At 43.0% G+C, this 19659-nt stretch overlaps 1 protein-coding gene across 3 annotated transcripts in view; it reads right to left on the reverse strand.

Moving 5' to 3' along the window:
* Positions 1 to 19659, reverse strand: part of MARK3 (microtubule affinity regulating kinase 3) — a 117802-nt gene that overhangs the window by 38605 nt on the left and 59538 nt on the right. For all 3 annotated transcript variants that reach the window (XM_038752872.1, XM_038752791.1, XM_038752710.1), the window contains exons 5-7: positions 14113 to 14178; positions 7664 to 7734; positions 1497 to 1553 (exon numbers count right to left, since the gene is read on the reverse strand). In XM_038752872.1, the coding sequence (XP_038608800.1) occupies positions 1497 to 1553; positions 7664 to 7734; positions 14113 to 14178 (194 nt within the window). The remainder of the gene's footprint in view (positions 1 to 1496; positions 1554 to 7663; positions 7735 to 14112; positions 14179 to 19659) is intronic.

The following is a 19659-nucleotide window of genomic DNA, read 5'->3' on the forward strand; positions in this document are numbered from 1 at the left end:
AGATAGGGTAGTCAACAGGGTAAAAAGATTTGCTGTGTCTCTGACACGCCTGGAGGGAATGTGCTCTAGGTACGGGAAGGGAATTAGTCATTAATAAATAATCAAACCTTGATGGATGGTGTTGATGAGAATGCCAAAGTGGCAAAAATGGCATCCATTAAGCAGAAAATGTACTGGGAAAAGCCAATTACTGGGGATCTGAACAAGTTTGGCTAATCACCGGCCGAATACCTGAGTAAAACTGGGTGGAAACTTGTCGGATAAGCAAGACATGATTGGACTATCTAGACTTCCAATGATCTGAATTAGCTTTGGTCTCCATTAGTCTAGATTGCCAGCTTTCTACCCCAGTTTCACAAACACTACTCAAAGATTCTCAACTACCAGGTCTGGAAAAAATGATCCCCCTGAGAAAGGGTTGAATGGTTGAGTCATCAAATCCACGAACCACCTAATCTTGATGCCAATACAGCATGACTTGGTTCCATCTCTCTGCAGTGATCCAACGATGTACATGGCCAATAATTTAAATGCTGCTCCCAAATGGGCCATGGAAAAGTCTTGCACCACCTTCTTCCTTCCCCTCTTCTCCACTGAGCTTGGCCAGCCCGACATTACCACTTCAAATACTGCAGGTTTGGCTTGTTCCCTTATATTCCATAGCTTCTGATCTAACAGAGACTTCCAAACTCCCAGGAAACCAAGCGGTTGGGCTGGAGTGGTTTGACCACTGTGGATTAGGGGAGTATTTTTCCTGTTGATAAGTCACCCTGGTGTGCCCTGGCCCCATACTGGATAGGGATTGTGTCTAATCTGATTATTTCATATCTTCCTCGGGCCTTAAAGTACACATAGTAAGTGCTTAACTAATGCCACAGTGACTATTATTATTATGATAACTATTACTGCCTCCTGCTCTACAACGTAAGCTCGGGTCTGTCAACTACGCTGTACTGTACTCTCCCAAGAACTTACTATAGTGCTCTGTTAATACCACTGATTGATTGACGGACTGTTTTGGGGGAGGTGGGAACTGACATCTGGAGGAGCCGCAGAGGGACATGTAGAGCTCTAGCCTCGCCTCTGATTCTCTGGACCACCTTAGAGAGCAGTTTGTTTCACCTGATGGACGAGGCTGTCGACTGAGCACAAACTGCTGCAACCAAGGTAGGAGAACTGCAGAAATTCAAGGGGTGTTTGCTGGGGTCGACCGATCTATAACTCTGTATCTGAGGCAATATCCTAAGAGAATGTCCTAACCAAATTATACTGTACTTACCATTGTCCCCTCTGCTTCGCTTTTGGTGAAATTCCCTTTATCACTCCATTACAGGAGCAACTTATTTGAAATAATGGTTTCACTATTAAGGTAGCTGCAAAATAATTTTTAAGTAAAACACTTAAACCCCAAACTCTTCATCAATACAAGCAACATGCCACAAATACAAGCGCACAAAGATTTTTATATGTTGAGTCAAAATATTTTTTCTACTCACTTTGAGATCCCTGTGAACAATATGCTTTTGGTGGCAATACTGCACTGCAGATACTATCTGGATAGAAAATAAGCCCAGTTATATAAATGTTATCACTGAGGTGTCACATTCATAATGAAAAAAAAAAATCAATGCTCATTAAACTCACACATATGCTCAATCATCTGTACTGCATTTCAAGAGCGAGCAAGGTCCCTTGTACCAAGTACTAATTAACACCTTAAATACAAGTTTATTCACTACAATTGCTCATTCTAAAATCAATTTCCTTGGAGGGGAAAGGTGTTATGGGAAGCAGCATGGCATAATGGATACAGCACAGACCCGGGAGTCAGAAGATCATGAGTTCTAATCCCAGCTCCGCCACTTGTCTGCATCAGTTGCCAGCTGTGTGACCTTGGGCAAGTCATTTTAACTTCTCTGTGTCTCAGTTACCTGAACTGTAAAATGGGGCTCGAGACTGTGAGCCCCAGGTGGGGCAGGGTGTACAACCTGATTTGCTTGTATCCACCCCAGCACTTAGTACAGTGTCTGGCACATAGTAAGTGCTTAAATACCACAACTACTATTACTACTATTGTCAGCCTGCTCTCTTCCTTACACCATACTCTGCTGAAACCAGGTTTCATCCTGGGATGACTTCCCGCTGACCCGAGGGGTTTCAATCTAGAAATTCATTCACTCTCAAGCATTTTCTCACCGGCATTTGTTTGGATGTTTTTATCTCCTATGTTTTTTTTCTGGCATCTTTCCTACACCTACCTAATTCTTTTCCCTGTGTTACATTTATTTGAATGTTTGTTTTGTCTCCCCTAGTAGACTGTATATTTCTGGAGGGCAAGGACTGTCTCTTCTTCCTCAACTCCCCTTATCTCCTAGGACAGTTATGTATTCAGCACCCAGCGAGGGTCTCAACTGACAGCGGGAGAACGCTTTGGCTCTGCCATTAGGGCTACTGTAGGAACTTGAGAATCCTGGGCCGAACAACTGGTATTTTACTTCCATCAATTCCTGGGGACAATCATAATTTTTTTTAACATTCTGAAACTGATAAAAACAACCACTCCTGAGTAAATGGTATCAAAAGGGCACACATACAAAAAGGTTCCTTTTTTTTTGCAGAAATTCACAGTGTCTACAGAATTGCCTAGGAAAGCAGCATGGTCTAGTGGAGAGAGCGTGGGTTTGGGAGTCAGAAGGACTTGGGGTCTAATCCCGGCTCTGCCACCTGCCTCTGTTCCCTCATCTGTGAAATGGAGATTAAGGCTGGGAGCCCTATGTGGGACAGGGACTGTGTCCAATCTGATTAACTTGTATCTACCTCAGTGCTTAGTACAGTGCCTGGCACGGTAAGCGCTTAACAAATGACAAACAAAAAAGGGAAAAATCCAGGGCACAAAGGTGTCCGATTCCATATCAATATCACACAGGGGTCAGTAGTCCAAACCACCAAGATATGGGGAAATGTGCCCAACACATCTGAAATGTCACTGATCCTAAGCTGGCAGAGCTAGATGGCTTTTCCTCATATGCAATCACTATCGTAAGTGGCAACTTTCCATTTTGAGTGTGGGGATAAAACGGGGGCAGGAATTATACGAGGGATGAGGCCTGGAAGGGACAGACTGCAAAGCTACCATTCTGGGTATTTTTAGTCCTGACTGGAAACTCTCACGTCTTGTTAAAGACCCAGGATGAGAGAGACTAGGGGTCCAGCTCTAAAAGCTCTTCATCCCTTGTGAAGTGGAAGTCAGAGGACATGGGTTCTCATTCCAGCTCCGCCACGTGTCTGCTGTGTGACCTTGGGCGAGCCTCTTCACTTCTCTGCCTCAGTACGTCATCTGGCAAATGGGTACTAAGACTGCAAGCCCCATGTGGGACAGGGACTGAGTCCGATATATGATTACCTTGCATCCATCTCAGCTCTTAGAACAGTGCTTGGAACATAATAAGCACTCAACAAATACTACAATTACTATTATTACAAGTGGACACCTATGATTAGTTTCATATTCATGAAAATCAAAAACTCCCACTGCCACCCTCCTTGTTGCATCTTACTAGTGGAAAGAACGCAGATGCTGTGTAACCTTGAGCAAGTCACTTCACTTCTCTGTGCCCCAGTTCCCTCATCTACAAAATGGGGATTCAATTCCTGTGCCCCCTCCTACTCAGATTGTGAGCCCCATGTGGGACCTGATTATTAGGTAACTACCCCAACACTTCAGTACGGTGCTTGGCCCAAAGTACGCGCTTAACAAATACCACAATTACTACTATTCTCCCTTTCTGTACTCCTGGCAAGGTTTTCTTTCTCACTCTGATGCTTGCTTCTTTCGGAGAGTTAAGCTACTTTTAAAAATTCCTTTCAGATTCTTTTTCATCTGATTCTCAAGGTGGTCATCAGCTACAGCGTTTCTCTCCCAGGCTACTTAATTAATTTACCCAAAGTTACCTAATGCTTTCATTAAAGCCAAGTGTGGAATGTAGACAGCACTCTGTGCTTTACATTTGGAGATCTTTTCTCTGCATGGAGGAAACTCTGAGCAAACACGGAACACTGGAATGTATTCAATTAGGATCCGGATATTACCCCACTTTGCAGTTTCCCAGAGAGACTAAAACATTGAGGGAAAGTGGAGAAAGGGAGGAGGAAAGGTTATGCACCCAGGTGTTCCCTTTGAAATCCACACACATGCGAAGCAAACCAAAAAAAGTACAGGTGTGTGGTTAGCGGGAACTAGGAGAAAGATTGGGGTTGGGGGGAGAGTTGGGAAGACAGAAAACCATCTGCTGATTAAGGCAGAAAGAGGGCCTATTCTGGACAGGAAAACAGAAACATTCAGAGTCCACTGTGTGTGCGGTCATATTTTCCTCTTTTGCACAAGCAGGGAAATATGTTCCTATTTAAAATCGAGGGGATGGCAAACTGCACGGGCTGCCAAAAAGTATTACGATGAACCCGGAGGAAAGCAGAAACTTTAGTCCCAGTTTAACTGAGGGGTGTCAGGAGTCCCACCTCTGTGGGATCTGATAACTCCACCGACAGCAGCAAAACCAAGCCTAGATTTTAATTAGTTCTTAACTTGAGCGGAGACCACCCTCCCACGGCCCCCGCTTTTAGTCCAACTCACACCGATTCGGTATCCAAAAGGAAGGAATGTAAAACTCACATTCATAAAACTGTTGTTATTAATATTATGGGACTTGTTAAGCGCTTACTATGCGCCAAGCACTGCTCTAAGCGTTGGGGTAGATACAAGTTAATCAGGTGGGGACATAGTCCCTGTCTCGCATGGGGTTCTCAGTTTACGTGGAAACTGGAGAAATTCCTCAAGATTTGGGATTCTAAATGCCTAGCCACTCTGACCAGACACACCATAGTAGAGAATCTGGTTCGGAAACACCAGATCTGGAACAAAAATGCTTTCTGGCCCAGAACAAATATCAGACACTTTCCAGTATAAATTTTCTATTATCCTTCAGCAATTTCCTCTTCTCACAAAAGGGAAAATGTAATCACTATTAAAAGGCCTCGTTTGCAGGAAATCAGCACTATCCTAAAGGAAAGGGTTCCTTTCATAAATCCGTTATTCTGGTATAGAAACCGGGCCTCTTTATTCATTTTACTATTTATTGGGTTCAAATTCAAAGCCCTGAATACCAGTGGTACAGTTATAAATCGAAGATTAATGGGGAAAAAAAGTTTTAGAAATCCACTCCTGAATACAATCAGGGCAGGCATGAAGAATTGGACATATATTTTAGTGATGATTTGACAGAAACTCTTACAAACGGCTACTCCTGAGATGCAGAAACTGGCCAAGCCTGTTTGTTGCTTTAACCAGTTCTTAGGTGCAGAACTGACATTTATGGAAGAGTAAAAGTTAAAAATAAAGGAACTCTTCCTTTTTCCAAAGTCTAAAAACAAGAGCTGATTATTACATGAAAATGCTATCTCGTAACCTCTCTGTTTAGAAACCTGTATTTATTTTGATGGGAAAGTCTCAAATGGAGGAACACAGAAGGAAAAAAAGGGAATATTGATACAACATTCCCTAAATCATTCCAGAAATGATTAATAGACCAAGTAAAAGCGCTGAGAAGCAGTGTGGCTTAGTGGAAAGAGCCCGGGCTTGGGAGTCAGAGGTCGTGGGTTCGATCCCAGCTCCGCCACTTGTCAGCTGTGTGACTTTGGGCAAGTCACTTGACTTCTCTGTGCCTCAGTTCCCTCATCTGTAAAATGGGGACTAAGACTGTGAGCACCACGTGGGACAAACTGTTAACCTGGTATCATCATCATCATCATCAATCGTATTTATTGAGCGCTTACTATGTGCAGAGCACTGTACTAAGCGCTTGGGAAGTACAAATTGGCAACATATAGAGACAGTCCCTACCCAACAGTGGGCTCACAGTCTAAAAGGGGGAGACAGAGAACAAAACCAAACATACTAACAAAATAAAATAAATAGAATAGATATGTACAAATAAAATAAATAAATATCTACCCCAGAGCTTAGAACAGTGGCCGGCACATAGTAAACACTTATCAAACACCATCATTAATTAATTAGTACTGTGCTTTGCACACAGTAAGAGCTCAGTAAATACGACTGAATATTGGTTTCAGTCTATAGCTCGCATGTGTATGTAAGACTGGACTAATGAGACTTTTGGTCATGCCCCACAGTTGGTTAAAAAAAAATAAAAAATAAAAAAAATACTGAAGTTATTTTAATTAAAGTAGCCACAGCAGCTTTAAAAGGTTAAGGTTTGCCTAAGTACTAAAGGTCAATGGGTCAAACAGTTTGACACAGCCATATGGGTCTGATTAAGTAGTTTATAGCTTGTTGGTTCACTAGAGTGACTGCATTTGTTGCTTGCTCTCTCTCATATGTCCCCCACCACCACCTCCTCCCTACACACCCACCCACCCCTTTCTAATTAGGCAGGTGCAGGGAGTACTCCAGAATACACTGTTTCCTATCAGCTGCCCTCCTGCACGTGCCAGGGAATGACAGAGGTGCTGGGTGGGAGATGAGGAGGCTAGATTAGATTTACTGCAAATCACTTCACTTCAAACACCCTCACACATGAATTGCTGGTGCCTCCACTCAAATCCTGTGCTTCAGAAAAACAAGACCATCAGCACCCTCATCTTTATTTATGGAAAGACTGACATCTACTAATAGGTCAGAGTGCTGACTTTAAACGATGCTTATTAGACAACGTGACTGCAATAAAGAACAAGGTATCACTTATACTATTCAACTCCCAATTATTTCGCCTGGGATAGCCTACTCATACTTTCCCCCCCATCCCGTCTAAACTGCGGCTGGGCAGTTGCAATCAAAAGAGCTAGTTACGCTGCTGTTCTCTTCACTGTCACTGCCATCAAAAATGCTTCCATCTACCACATTCCTTTCTCAGACACTCATTCACTCTCTGAGACTCACCTCTCTCCACAGAAAAAAGCAGCAGGAATCTCCCCAGTTGGGGAGCGGATCCATTCAATGGCCGGGAAAACCCATGCCACCTTTTGGAAGAAACCAGGTCAATTTTCTGAGCAACACAACACGGCGCCGGCCTTCGCTTCTTTTCCTTGGAGAGGATTAACTATGATTTTCAAGGTCGGCACAGGTTTTCCTTTGGTGGTGTGGGTGACTACCACGTTCTTTACTGATTACCCCAGAACTATTTATTCGTACCGAGGATTACCCACACTCTCTGCTTCTCAATGTCTCCCTTCGGCAAGCCTATTTTCTGGTCATCTCATGGCTTGGAGGTAACTGCACCAGAATGAGCAGGGCTCAGAGGAAGCGGCAACATACATCGATTTGACTTAATGCCAGAGGTTCTGGCAGAAGACTTAGTGGGGAAAGCGTTTGGAGCTCCAGACTAAAATGGAATTTCAAAGCATCGACCCGTGAGTCTGAATCTTCTGTGTGTGCTCCGGAAGCAGGAGGGATGTTGGAAACCCTTCTAAATAGAGAAGCAGGCCAAAGTAGGCGGGTCTAAAGGAGTCAGCAGTAGAGCTGGGAATTAAATTCCCGACTGAGTGACCAACCTCTGCCCAAACAACCGGGCCCTGTAAATGGCAGTAAGCAACTGCTTGTTTGCTTTTAGGTCTCCAGTTGGTGAGCCTAGGAAAGGGGGAAACGTACCTGTCTAAATTTAGCTCGGGCTTCCTTTTCCTTCATTCTTCCATGTGCAACCAAATAGTCAAATACCTCACCTGTAATTAAAAGAAGAAACCAAAACAAATGAGGGCCTTATTAGCATTTCACCATTTTTAAATTGTAATTTGCGCTATCCAATTCAGGAAAGAAATGGAAAATTAAAAATAAACCCAACATCACAGGTAGCTCTAATTTTAACAGCTTTTTTTTTCAGAGTGGTATCCTATAAGATATCTTGATTTATTTAATTGGAAAGGGGATCACCATTACAATCTGACAAATCCATAACCCCCCAATGCCACTCAGTCTTCAATTTTAAAAATGGCTTAAAATTACCACAGACATCAATTAAAGTACTATCTACTGAACTGAAGTAATAGTAGTCAGAGTATTTACTGAGCACCAGCTGGGTGCAGTGCACTGTACTAGGCACTTGGGAAGTACAAAACAGAGAAGTGACACTGTCTCTGCCGACAAGGAGCTTACACTCTAATAGGGGAGACAGACAGAAAACTTTTTGCAAATGGAATAACTGGAGAAAATAACTGACTAGCATATATGCAAAAATGTTCAGGATGAGTATAAATAGGTGCATGAGTGCTACCTGCCCAACTGCTGGGAGCTAACAGAGGATGGCTTGTTGGGGGTTGTTAGACTATGTAGGACAGGGACTGTGTCCAACCTGAATGTCTTGTATCTACCCCAGCGCTTAATACAGTGCTTGGCAAGCTTAACAAATTACCCCGCTTATTACTATTATGTGGGAAATCCATTTAGGGAGGGAGGGGATTCCAGACTGAGGGAACAGCCTGGGCGAGGCAGCAACAGCAGGAGAAGCTTAGCTAGACAAGAGCAGAGAGAACAATAATAAGAATAATGACGATTATGGTATTTGTTAAGTACTTACTATGTGCCAAGCACTGTACTAAGTGCTGGGGTAGATACAAGGTAATCAGGTTGTCCCATGTGAGGCTCAGTCTTAATTCCCATTTTACAGATGAGGTAATTGAGGCACACAGAAGTGGCTTGCCCAAGGTCACACAACAGCCAAGTGGCGGAGCCGGGATTAGAACCCATGCCCTCTGCCTCCCAAGCCCGTGCTCTTTCCACTAAGCCACGGCTGGGGAGTATTCATTAATTCCTTCAATCATATTTACTGAGCGCTTACTGTGTGCAGAGCACTGTACTAAACGCTTGGGAAGTACAAGTCGGGAGTAGTGGATGAAACAGTGCATGAGTTCAGAGCCTTGAAAATGAGTGTGTCAAGTTTTTTTTATTTTTTTTGAAGCAGAAGGACACGGGAAGTCAGTGAGAGATTTGGTGGAGTGGAGCAATGTGGGCTGTGAAATAATTTTAGATCTGTTCAGCGGTGTGTAGTATAGACTGGAGGAGGAAGAGGCTGGAGGCAGGAAAAGCAGGGAGAAGGCTGATACTGTAGTCTAGTAGCATCATGTACCAGGGTGGTAGTTGGTTGGAGAGGAGGGGATGGATCTAGGAGATGATACGTAGGAAGAACCTGCAGGACATGACAATAGATTGAGAACTGAATGACAGTGAAGAGTTCAGGAACACACTAAGGGGTTTTGGGGACAGAGAGTGTACTGATGTTATCGACGGAGACAGGAAAGTTGGGAGGAGTGGGCTTGGGGGGGAGATAATTAGTTCCTTGTTGGATATACTGAGTTTGAGGAGTCCAGCAGGACATCCAGATGGAGATGCGAGTTTGTCCGTTAGAAAAGAGATCAGGTCTGGAGAGGTATATTTAGAAGTTGTCCTCACAGAGATGGTAGTTGAAGCTACCATCCGTGTGAACAGATGAGTGAGGGTAGGGGAGAAGAGGAGGGGACCCAGAACACAGGCTGGAGGACTGACCGCAGTAAGAGAGTAAGAGCCAGAAGAGCAGCTAATGAACCAAACTGAGGAGTGAGCAGAAAAAAGGGTAGGACCACGTCAGCAAACCTGAGGCCTGATGAGGTTTCAAGGAGGAGGGAGTGGTTCAGTGTCAAAAGCAAGTGAGGGGGACTTGGATACAAAGAGGTCATTGGTAACATTAGAAAACAGTCTCGGTGGGACGAAGGAGTCGAAAGCTAATGAGGAGATGAAGGCGGTGGGTGTTTGCAGCCTGTTACAGGGGTCTGGAGAGGAAATGGAGCAGGGAGATGAGGCTATCGGTGGAGGAGGAATTTTAGTATGGGGGAGATGAGCGGGTTTAAAGGTAGAAGGGAAGGAGTCAATAGAGCGGATGAGGATAGCAGTGAGGTAACTGAGGCCCAGAGAAGTGAACCCACAGCTGCCAAGTGGTGGAGCCGGAATTAGAACCCACGACCTCTGACTCCCAAGCCCGGGCTCTTTCCACTAAGATTCTGTATGTTTGCACAGGTCGAATACAAGCTCGTTGTGGGTTGGGAATGTGTCTACCAATTCTGTTGTACTGAACTCTCCCCAGCACTCTGCCCACAGTAAGCGCTCATTAAATACCACTGCTTGGTTGTTGCCTGAGTAGAGATGACTTCCCTTCAGGACAATCTCCCTACACTAACTGACTTCCTTCCCCTTAGCTCCCATCCTATCTGCTGTCAGCACTCTGCTGCTCCTAGGTCTGTTTTTGCTGGGACGGTCACAATGCTGAGCCACCTGAGAAGCACACAGATCCCATTTCCCAGGGCTTCCAAATTGGGTGGGAGGTGGAGTCCTACTTCAACCCACAGGCTCTGAGATTTGGAGGGCAAACACATCATAGGGGCGATGGACCCAGTTACAGAAACAGCGAGGACCAGTGAAAACAGCACAAGCCTGGAGTCAGAGGACCTGGGTTCTAGTCTTGGCCCTGCCACTTGTCTGCTGTGTGACCTTGGGCAAGTCTGTGCCTCAGTTTCCTCACCTACAAAATGGGGATTCAATCCTACTCCCTAAGAGCTATATTGTGAGCCCTATGCGGGATAGGGACTGTGCCCAACCTGATATCCTCGTGTCTTCTCCAGCGCTTAGAACAGTGCTTGTCACACAGTAAGCACTCAATAAATATTACTATCATTATTATTATTATCTTAAAAAAAAGACATGGTAACCCCTCCTATGTTACTTCAAAAAAATCCCTGCTTAGGTAAAAGAGTGAGGGTCTCCTAAAGATTTTTCACTCAGAAATCACAATTTCAGTAGCCTCCATCCAAAATATTTACAGACACAAAATTCATGAAAAGTTATTTATATTATCAGTGGGTGCATTTACAAGGTTCTTAGTTTTGTAACAAACAACATTACTGGATCTTGAAGAAATAGAAGGTCTTAAATCTTTTAACTTATTCATGATTTCATCACTACTAGGAAAATGAGTGGCTTTAAAAAGGGGCTAGCCAGTCACTAGACTATTGATTTTAATTGGCATAAAAAATAAGCTTGGAACTGTGGCTGCTCCTTTCGGGCATCCTTTGGTTGCCACTAACAGAGACAAGATCCTGGGCTGAATGATCCATTACTCTGACTGAGGAGGACTTTTCTCTAGGCTTCAATAATTATATATGAGCTACCCAGAGTAGTTCATTTCACAGTGTTGCTTTTATTCATGACAATAAAAAGTTTGCATATTCTGCCTATTAAAGTACAGGTAGCAGTACTTTTTCAAGGGGTTAGATACTCTTCACGTGATCTAGGTTATGATAAATTATGAATTCAATTGCCAAGTCGGTAAAATATTAACATTTTAAAGTACTCCTTCAGCTCTCCAGAGTAACATTTGGATAGTATTTTCTGAATCGTTATGAAGAGATTTTAAAAGCGTATGACTATTCGTTACTGGCAAACATGGGGCTTTAAAGTGGTACTATTTTTCAAAATATCACCAGAACTATATTTCTGAGAACATTCTTTCCTAATCCAAACGTTTCATACAAAAGGCATGCTGTACATTTAGATATGAAACTTTCGTGCCAGTACTGCAGAATCTGTTTACTCATGAAGCATTTATTAACATTCTGATTCTAATAATTCTCCAAGGCCCTCTGGAGGGAAATGGCTGTTTGAATATGATGCATATATAACTGCTTGAGTAAGAAACGGCAAAATTGGCACAAATACTGTGCAGACATAAGTACGAGAGCAATTTTCATCTAGCTCACGCAGTAAAACTTCATAAGCTTCTTTGTATCTAAAACCTTCCTGTAATAAAGCTTCTGGCTGGACCCAGCAATCCACTATAGAAATTTAATACCCTTCTGAACAAAGAACGTCAATACAATTAGATCCTTGGGTTTCACTATAGGGACATTAAATGGCATAACAAGTATAAGCAACCTTATATTCCCATTTTTGTCAGTCTTGCCTTGCCAAGTGGTAGCAGCAGTAGTAATAATAGTAATACTAATAATAATTGTGGTATTTGTTAAGTGCTTACTATGTGCCAAGCACTGTTCTAAGCACTGGGGTTTGCCTTGCCAAGTGGTAGCAGCAGTAGTAATAACAGTATAATAATAATAACTGTGGTATTTGTTAAGTGCTTACTATGTGCCAAGCACTGTTCTAACCACTGGGGTAGATACAAGGTAATAGTAATGATGGTATTTGTTAAGCGCTTACTATGTGCCGAGCAGAAGTATCATTAACCAATCTTCACTATTTTTCTTACCTGCTTGCTTCAACCACACCTTTCCCCTCCTTCGGGCAGTATGTAAGTAGCAAACCGAAATATCGCCATCCTTAAATATTTCCCGGCACAAGCCGTTACTGGCCTGGGGCAAGACGGATTAAACCATCAACTAGAATCCAACTAAGAAAGGAGACTATGCTACCGAAGGATGAGGCGGTATGTCCAAAAAATAAAAAATAAAATAAATTTAGGGATCACTGATTTTTTTTAAAAAATATTTTGTTTTAAAGAAACCAGATATTCCCTGCCTGTTAGGATACAGGCCGGAATGTTTTAAAAAGAACTTTTAAAACAGAACCTGACGGGGCATGCCAGGACAGAAACGCTTAATGATGGCTTGTAGCAGAAAAGGCAGAAAATGAGGTGCTTATTCTTTGGATTAATTGCTCTTGCTCTTGCTAGTCACTTGGGGCCTGGTGGAGCCTGGGCAGAGCACCCGGCAGGCCATAGGCGGTGCACCCCCTCTAGACTGTGAGCTTGTTATGAGCAGAGATTGTGTCTGTAGCTTTTCATCATCATCATCATCAATCGTATTTATTGAGCGCTTACTATGTGCAGAGCACTGTACTAAGCGCTTGGGAAGTACAAATTGGCAACATATAGAGAGACAGTCCCTACCCAACAGTGGGCTCCCAGTCTAAAACAATTCACAGTTTGAATTGTACTCTCCCAAGCACTTACTACAGTGCTCTGCAGGCAGTAAGCGCTCAATAAATACGACTGAACGAACGAATCAATGAATGCAAGCAGCAGGCCTTGGGAGGTACAATTTGCGGGGGGCCTGAGCAGCGCACCCAGTGAGGCCTGGGCAGTGCTTTCCTGGGCAGTACACTGAGAGGGCCCGGCTGCTTCAGTGGACAGGGAACGTGTCTGCTACGTTGTTGTGCTTAGTGCAGTGCTCTACACATGGTAAGCGCTCAATAAGTACCATTGACTGACTGACTTCACTCAGGGAAGCCCAAGCAATGAATCTGGAGGGGCCTGGGCAGTGCATTCCCAGGCAGTGCCCTCAGCAGGGGGTCTGGGCACTGCACTCATATCTATTATCTATTTACATATCTATTCTATTTATTTTACATATCTATTCTATTTATTTTATTTTGTGAGTATGTTTGGTTTTGTTCTCTGTCTCCCCCTTTTAGACTGTGAGCCCACTCTTGGGTAGGGACTGTCTCTATATGTTGCCAACTTGTACTTCCCAAGCGCTTAGTACAGTGCCCTGCACACAGTAAGCGCTCAATAAATACGGTTGATGATGATGATGCACTCAGGGCGGTGAGGGCACTGCCCTCCAACAGGCCTAAACCTTTTAATTAATTTAATTATGGCACTGGTTAAGCATTTACTACATGCCAGGCACTGTTCTAAGCGCACGGGTGGATACAAGCAAATTGGGCTGGATACGGTCCCTGCCCAACATGGGGCTCATAGTCTCAAACCCCATTTTACAGATGAGGCAACTGAGGCCCGGAGAAGTGAAGTGACTGTCCCAAGGTCACCCAGCAGACAAGTGACGGAGCCAAGATGAGCACCCATGACCTTCTGAATCCCAGGCCTGTGCTCTATCCACTCCGTCTTGCTGCTTCTAAGTTTTTAAAGCAACCATCTCCAGGATGTCAAGGGTGAGGCTGGAATTTTGCACTAGGGGTCTTGTTCTGTGTAAAACTCCCAGCAGTTATACCAGTTTTAAACATTAAATGAAACTGTGCAAAATCAACTGTAAGGTCCACCTGAAATTATCTGTTCCCTTGAAAGGGAAGAAAAAGAAAACAGAAAATACAAAGGTACCCACCTCCACTTGCATATTCCATGATTAAGTACAGTGTTTTTTCAGTTTCAATTACTTCAAATAACTTAACTGGGGGGGAAAAAAGGAGAAAAAGAAGAAAATGCAATTAATCCAAAGAATAAGCACCTCCATTTCTGTATTAGTTTTACTCAGTAGGGAGTGCTTAGTACAGTGCTCTGCACATAGTAAGCGCTCAATAAATACGATTGATGATGATGATGATTTCCAACTGAAGGTGTGGACGTGCCCATATGAAGGGTCACACACCTCAATTCATATTTCTAAAACATGAGGTTCTTCAATTTTTAGATCCTACGTATGGTATACATGTTTTCCCATTTAAAGATTTCTCTACAGTAGAATAAGAATAGTACAGCTAGACAAGTACTCAGGAGACCCACAGGTAGATGAATGATTTAAGAAGTTTTAGGTAACAGTTTTTAAAAAGTGCCTTGAGGTTGTTACTAGATATTTCAGTGACTGAAATGATTAAAATCAAAGTCAAAATAAAAGTACTGAATATTCCCTGATTGTTCCAGAAATGCTCACATATAGGCCGATGAGCCCCACATGGGACAGGGACTGTGTCTGACCCGATTAACTTGTATTTATTCCAGTGATAGGAACAGAGCTTGATACACAGAAAGTGCCTAACAAATACCATTATCATTATTCTGTTCAAGTGAATACTTTCCACAACACCGTTAGCAGATCACGAAAAAACCCATTTTGGATCAATTCCAATCCATCACTATTCTTGGTTCATTGGCAGTTTCCCCTCCCCCTTGCTCACGCTTTTTGGGGAACAGAGGTTCCATACTTAGTGCCATCTTAAAAACAATTAGGGGAAGAGATCGATATTTTTGCTAAGGTTTTTTTCTGAAAGCAAGCTTCTTTTCATTTTATTTCTTTTTAAAATGGTATTTGTCAAGCACTTACTCTGTGAAAGGCACTATTCTAAGCGCTGGAGTAGATACAAGGTAATCAGGTTGGACACAGTCCATGTCCCACATGGGGCTCACAGTCTTAATCCCCATTTTACAGGTGAGGTAACTGAAGCACAGAGAAGTTAACAGACTTGCCAAAAGTTATGTTACTTGTCCAAGGTCACACAGCAGACAGGAGGGGGAACCAGGTTTAGAACCCAGCACCTTCTGATTCCCAAGCCCGTGCTCAAGCCACTAGGCCAACCTGCTTCTCAAGTTTTTGACGCCAATTCTGCTGAAATAGTAATTCAATATATTTCTGTAAACTCAAGGTCTGCTATTTTTCTTCAGCTTTGAAAATCCATTTAAATCTCCTGCTGTGAGAATTTACTAATATTACTATTATTTATTAAGTGCTTATTGTGTGCAGAGCACAGTACTAAGTGCCAGGAAAAGTACTAAGTACTTTTAGTACTTTTTTAGTACTTTTAGTACTAAGTACTAAGTGCCGGGACTAAACAGGTGGGAACTAGATATGGTTCCTACCCCTCGGTGGGCTTCACAACCTAAAAATAGAAAGGGGAGAAGGCAAGGGTGACAAATACATAAAGGAGACATGAAACCAAACACCAAGACAACATGAGTACAAAAACGAAGATCAGCAGAGTGCTGTGGCTAAGGATGCAGAATTTCAGGCTCCTCACGACTCAGAGTCAACGGTATCGACCACGGCACTGTCAAAATATCAATCAATCCTGTTTATTGAGCACTTATTGTATGCAGAGCACTGTGCTAAGCACTTGGGTGAGTAAAATGTAACACGGCTGGTAGACTGATTCCTTGCCCAAAACAAGCTTAAGTGCTGGGGGAAACAGACTCACAATATGAGAGTAAAGGACTGTGAGCCCGTTGAGTAGGGACTGTTTGGGTCCCTTCTAATTCTCCATCTCCACCCAGTCGCTGCAGAACTCATTCACTCCCACAGCTTCAACTACCACCTCTATGCAACTTAAAAACAGATGAACAGATGCCTTAAGGAAACTTCAATCCTGCAAAAACACCTTTATTTCTTGCAGAATAAACCACGTTCGCTCTTCCCGGCTCCAAAGGGGGATACTCTGATCATGAAGTCTCCCATCCGGAAAGACAAATGAACCTCGGTTCTGTAATGTCAGTACTGAAAATTATGGAAAGATTTGATTCCAGTGATAGCGGCTTGCGCTGTGCCATTCACACGCTCTCGTCCCTATCGGTCTGGAGCTCAGTGTGTAACAAGTGAGTAGGGAAGGAAGGGGTGCAGCTCAATGGGAAGTGTACGCTAAAGTTTTTGATGTGCAAAAACATCAAATGCCGACTGACTCGTACCTTGATCTCGTCTATCTCGATGCCGATACCTTGCACAGATCCTCCCTCTGGCCTGGAACTCATTCATTCATTCAATCGCATTTATTGAGCGCTTACTGTGTGCAGAGCACTGTACTAAATGCTTGGGAAGTACAAGTTTGCAACATACAGAGACGGTCCCTACCCAACAGAGGGCTCCCCCTTCATATCCAACAGACGCCTAAGTCCTCATTTCCCCTACTCCTTCTCCCTTCTGCAATGCCTATGCACTTGAATCTGTACCTTAGAATCAATAGGCACTTAGTACAGTGCTCTGCACACAGTAAGTGCTCAATAAATACTATTGAATGAATTAATTAAGGTATTTATCAACCTATTACAAGTTCGTTGTGGGGAGGGACGATGTCTGCTAACTCCGTTGTATGTACTCACTTGGGAGAACTCATTCTCCCCCAAGTAGCGTGGCTCAGTGGAAAGAGCACAGGCTTTGGAGTCAGAAGTCATGGGTTCAAATCCCAGCTCCGCCAATTGTAAGCTGTGTGACTTTGGGCAAGTCACTTAACTTCTCTGGACCTCAGTAACTTCATCTGTAAAATGGGGATTAAGACTGTGAACCCCCTGTGGGACAAACTCATTACCTTGTAACCTCCCCAGCGCTTAGAATAGGACTTTGCACATAGTAAGTGCTTAATAAATGCCATTATTCCAGTGCTTAGAACAGTGCTTGGCACATAGTAAGTGCCTAACAAATGCCATCATTATTATTATTACAGTGCTCTGCACAATAATAATGATGGCATTTGTTAAGTGCTTACTATGTGCAAAGCACTGTTCTAAGAGCTGGGGAGGATACAAGGTGATCAGGTTGTCCCACGTGGGGCTCACAGTCTTAATTCGTATTTTACAGATGAGGTCACAGGCATAGAGAAGTTAAGTTTATTTATTTATTATAACTTTATTTATTTATTTATTTATTTTACTTGCACATATCTCTTCTATTTATTTTATTTTGTTAGTATGTTTGGTTTTGTTCTCTGTCTCCCCTTTTAGACTGTGAGCCCACTGTTGGGTAGGGACTGTCTCTAGATGTTGCCAACTTGGACTTCCCAAGCGCTTAGTACAGTTCTCTGCACACAGTAAGCGCTCAATAAATACGATTGATGATGATGATGATTAAGTGACTTGCCCGAAGTCACACAGCTGACAAGCGGCAGAGCCGGGATTTGAACCCATGACCTCTGCCTCCCAAGCCCGTGCTCTTTCCATTGGAGCACGACTAATTACTCTGTGAAGAGCACTGTGCTAAGCGATTAAGACAGCAAATACGAAAGAGCTGAGTAACATTCCCTGCCCTCAGTGAGCCTGCAGTCTAGAAGGGGAGACAGACATTAATATAAAAAAATACAGATATTTACAGATTTAAGCGCTTGATATTCACCCACCCCCGGCACCACACTTATATTCATAGCTACAATTCATCATAACGTGGTCACCCTTTCTAGTTTGCAATCTCTTTGTGGGCAAGGAATGTGCCTAACAACTCTGCTGTAGTGTACTCTCTCTCCCAAGCACATAGTACAGTGCACTGCACACTGTAAGTGCTCAATAAACACCACCAATTGATCAACTGATTGATATGTATGACCTATTTGTGGCCGGAGTGACTGTACCGTACTGCTAATGGTGTCACTCTTTAACCCAGCCTCTGAGCTCCTGTGGCCTTCTTTGTCCTCGTGAGTGGGTCGGCTATTCCTCAGGATTCCCGCTGCACTTTCCCATCTCTCAGAATACTCTAGGTGGTTCTTGGAGGAAATCAATCAATCGTATTTATTGAGCGCTTACAGTGTGCAGAGGAAAGACCTTTACCACTGATGGCAAAACCCCAGCCGACAGAACTGAGACTTGAACCCAGGTCTCTAGATTCCCAGAGTGGAGCTCTTTCCATTGCCAACAGCAGGACTATTCGGTAACGCGTACACAAGGAGCTTTTGCTTTTGGAGTCTTTTAAAATGGCTGCCGCCTCCTAAGTGCTCTGAAAATAATACAGTGCACTGGGTGAATACTTTAGAGGTGAAATTAAATATTTAAGTTAAAAAGGAGCACATGGAGGTGACCTACGTTTTTGCTTCAAGCTGAAACACTGATTTCAGTGTTGGTTGGCTGACCTAACGTGGATGTGATAAAACAAACAAAAAAAAAGGCTCACTCCATCCAGCAACAGTTATGCGCTATTCCTACTTCAAAACACACAGGTCTTTTGCATAAATAGATAATCAAGTAAGAAGCCAGACATTACAGCTTTTCTTTGGTGGTTATTAAGCTAACAGGCCAATCTCCTGTGAATAAAGCCTTACTCATCAATAATTCTAGGTAAGGTGATGTACCTAACACTAATTTACCTACCCATAGCTTGTTTTCTCTGAAAAAAAGAAACCTGACATGCTTTGCTCCCTTATTTAGTTTCATTAAACAAGCTCCCTAACAACCAGTAAAATCAATGAAGTCATTCATCCTTCACGACTACCCCAAATTCAGCTTCAATTCTTTAGAATGAAATGCTTTAATTTCCTCAGCTCTCACTGGCATGCTAATCTATGAACCCTGAAAGCACCCCAATTCTCAATCATTAACAAACTGGGAATATTACAGTCATTAAAATATAAACCCAACTGCTTTCAAAATAGAAAATTTTGGCCTGACAATGATAATTATCCAGGGGATTAAAATTTTGGTGCTTCAATTTTAATGCCTAGAAAATCATTTCCACTTGGTTAGGAACCACAGTAAAATCCATTGAGAAGCCGCATGGCATGGTGGATAGAGCACAGGCCTCCGAGTCAGAGGGTCACAGGTTCTAATTCCGACTCCACCAAATGTCTGCTGGGTGACCTTGGGCAAATAACTTCACTTCTCTGTGCCTCAGTTACCTCACCGGTAAAATGGCAATTGAGACTGTGGGCCCCACATGGCACAGGGACAGAGTCCAACCTGATTTGCCCGCATTCATTCCAGCACTTAGTACAGTATTTGGCACATTGTAAGTGCTTTACATATACTATTACTATTATTATTATTAAAATGCCATGGTTGAATTCTTGGAAAATATATGGAGAACTTTGTCATATAGTTCACTGAGTAATGAAAATCAGAGGGCATGGTTCTCCAGGTAGTGCATTCTAAACACTTAAAAATATAAGAATGAGTCGACCTAAAGTCGACCTAAAAGAGAAAATATTACTTAGATGTATTTCTTTGTGCTTGTGTGCCATTTTTTCTTTAG

The sequence above is a fragment of the Tachyglossus aculeatus genome, chromosome 1, assembly GCF_015852505.1.
Source record: "Tachyglossus aculeatus isolate mTacAcu1 chromosome 1, mTacAcu1.pri, whole genome shotgun sequence".
Classification (NCBI taxonomy): domain Eukaryota; kingdom Metazoa; phylum Chordata; class Mammalia; order Monotremata; family Tachyglossidae; genus Tachyglossus; species Tachyglossus aculeatus.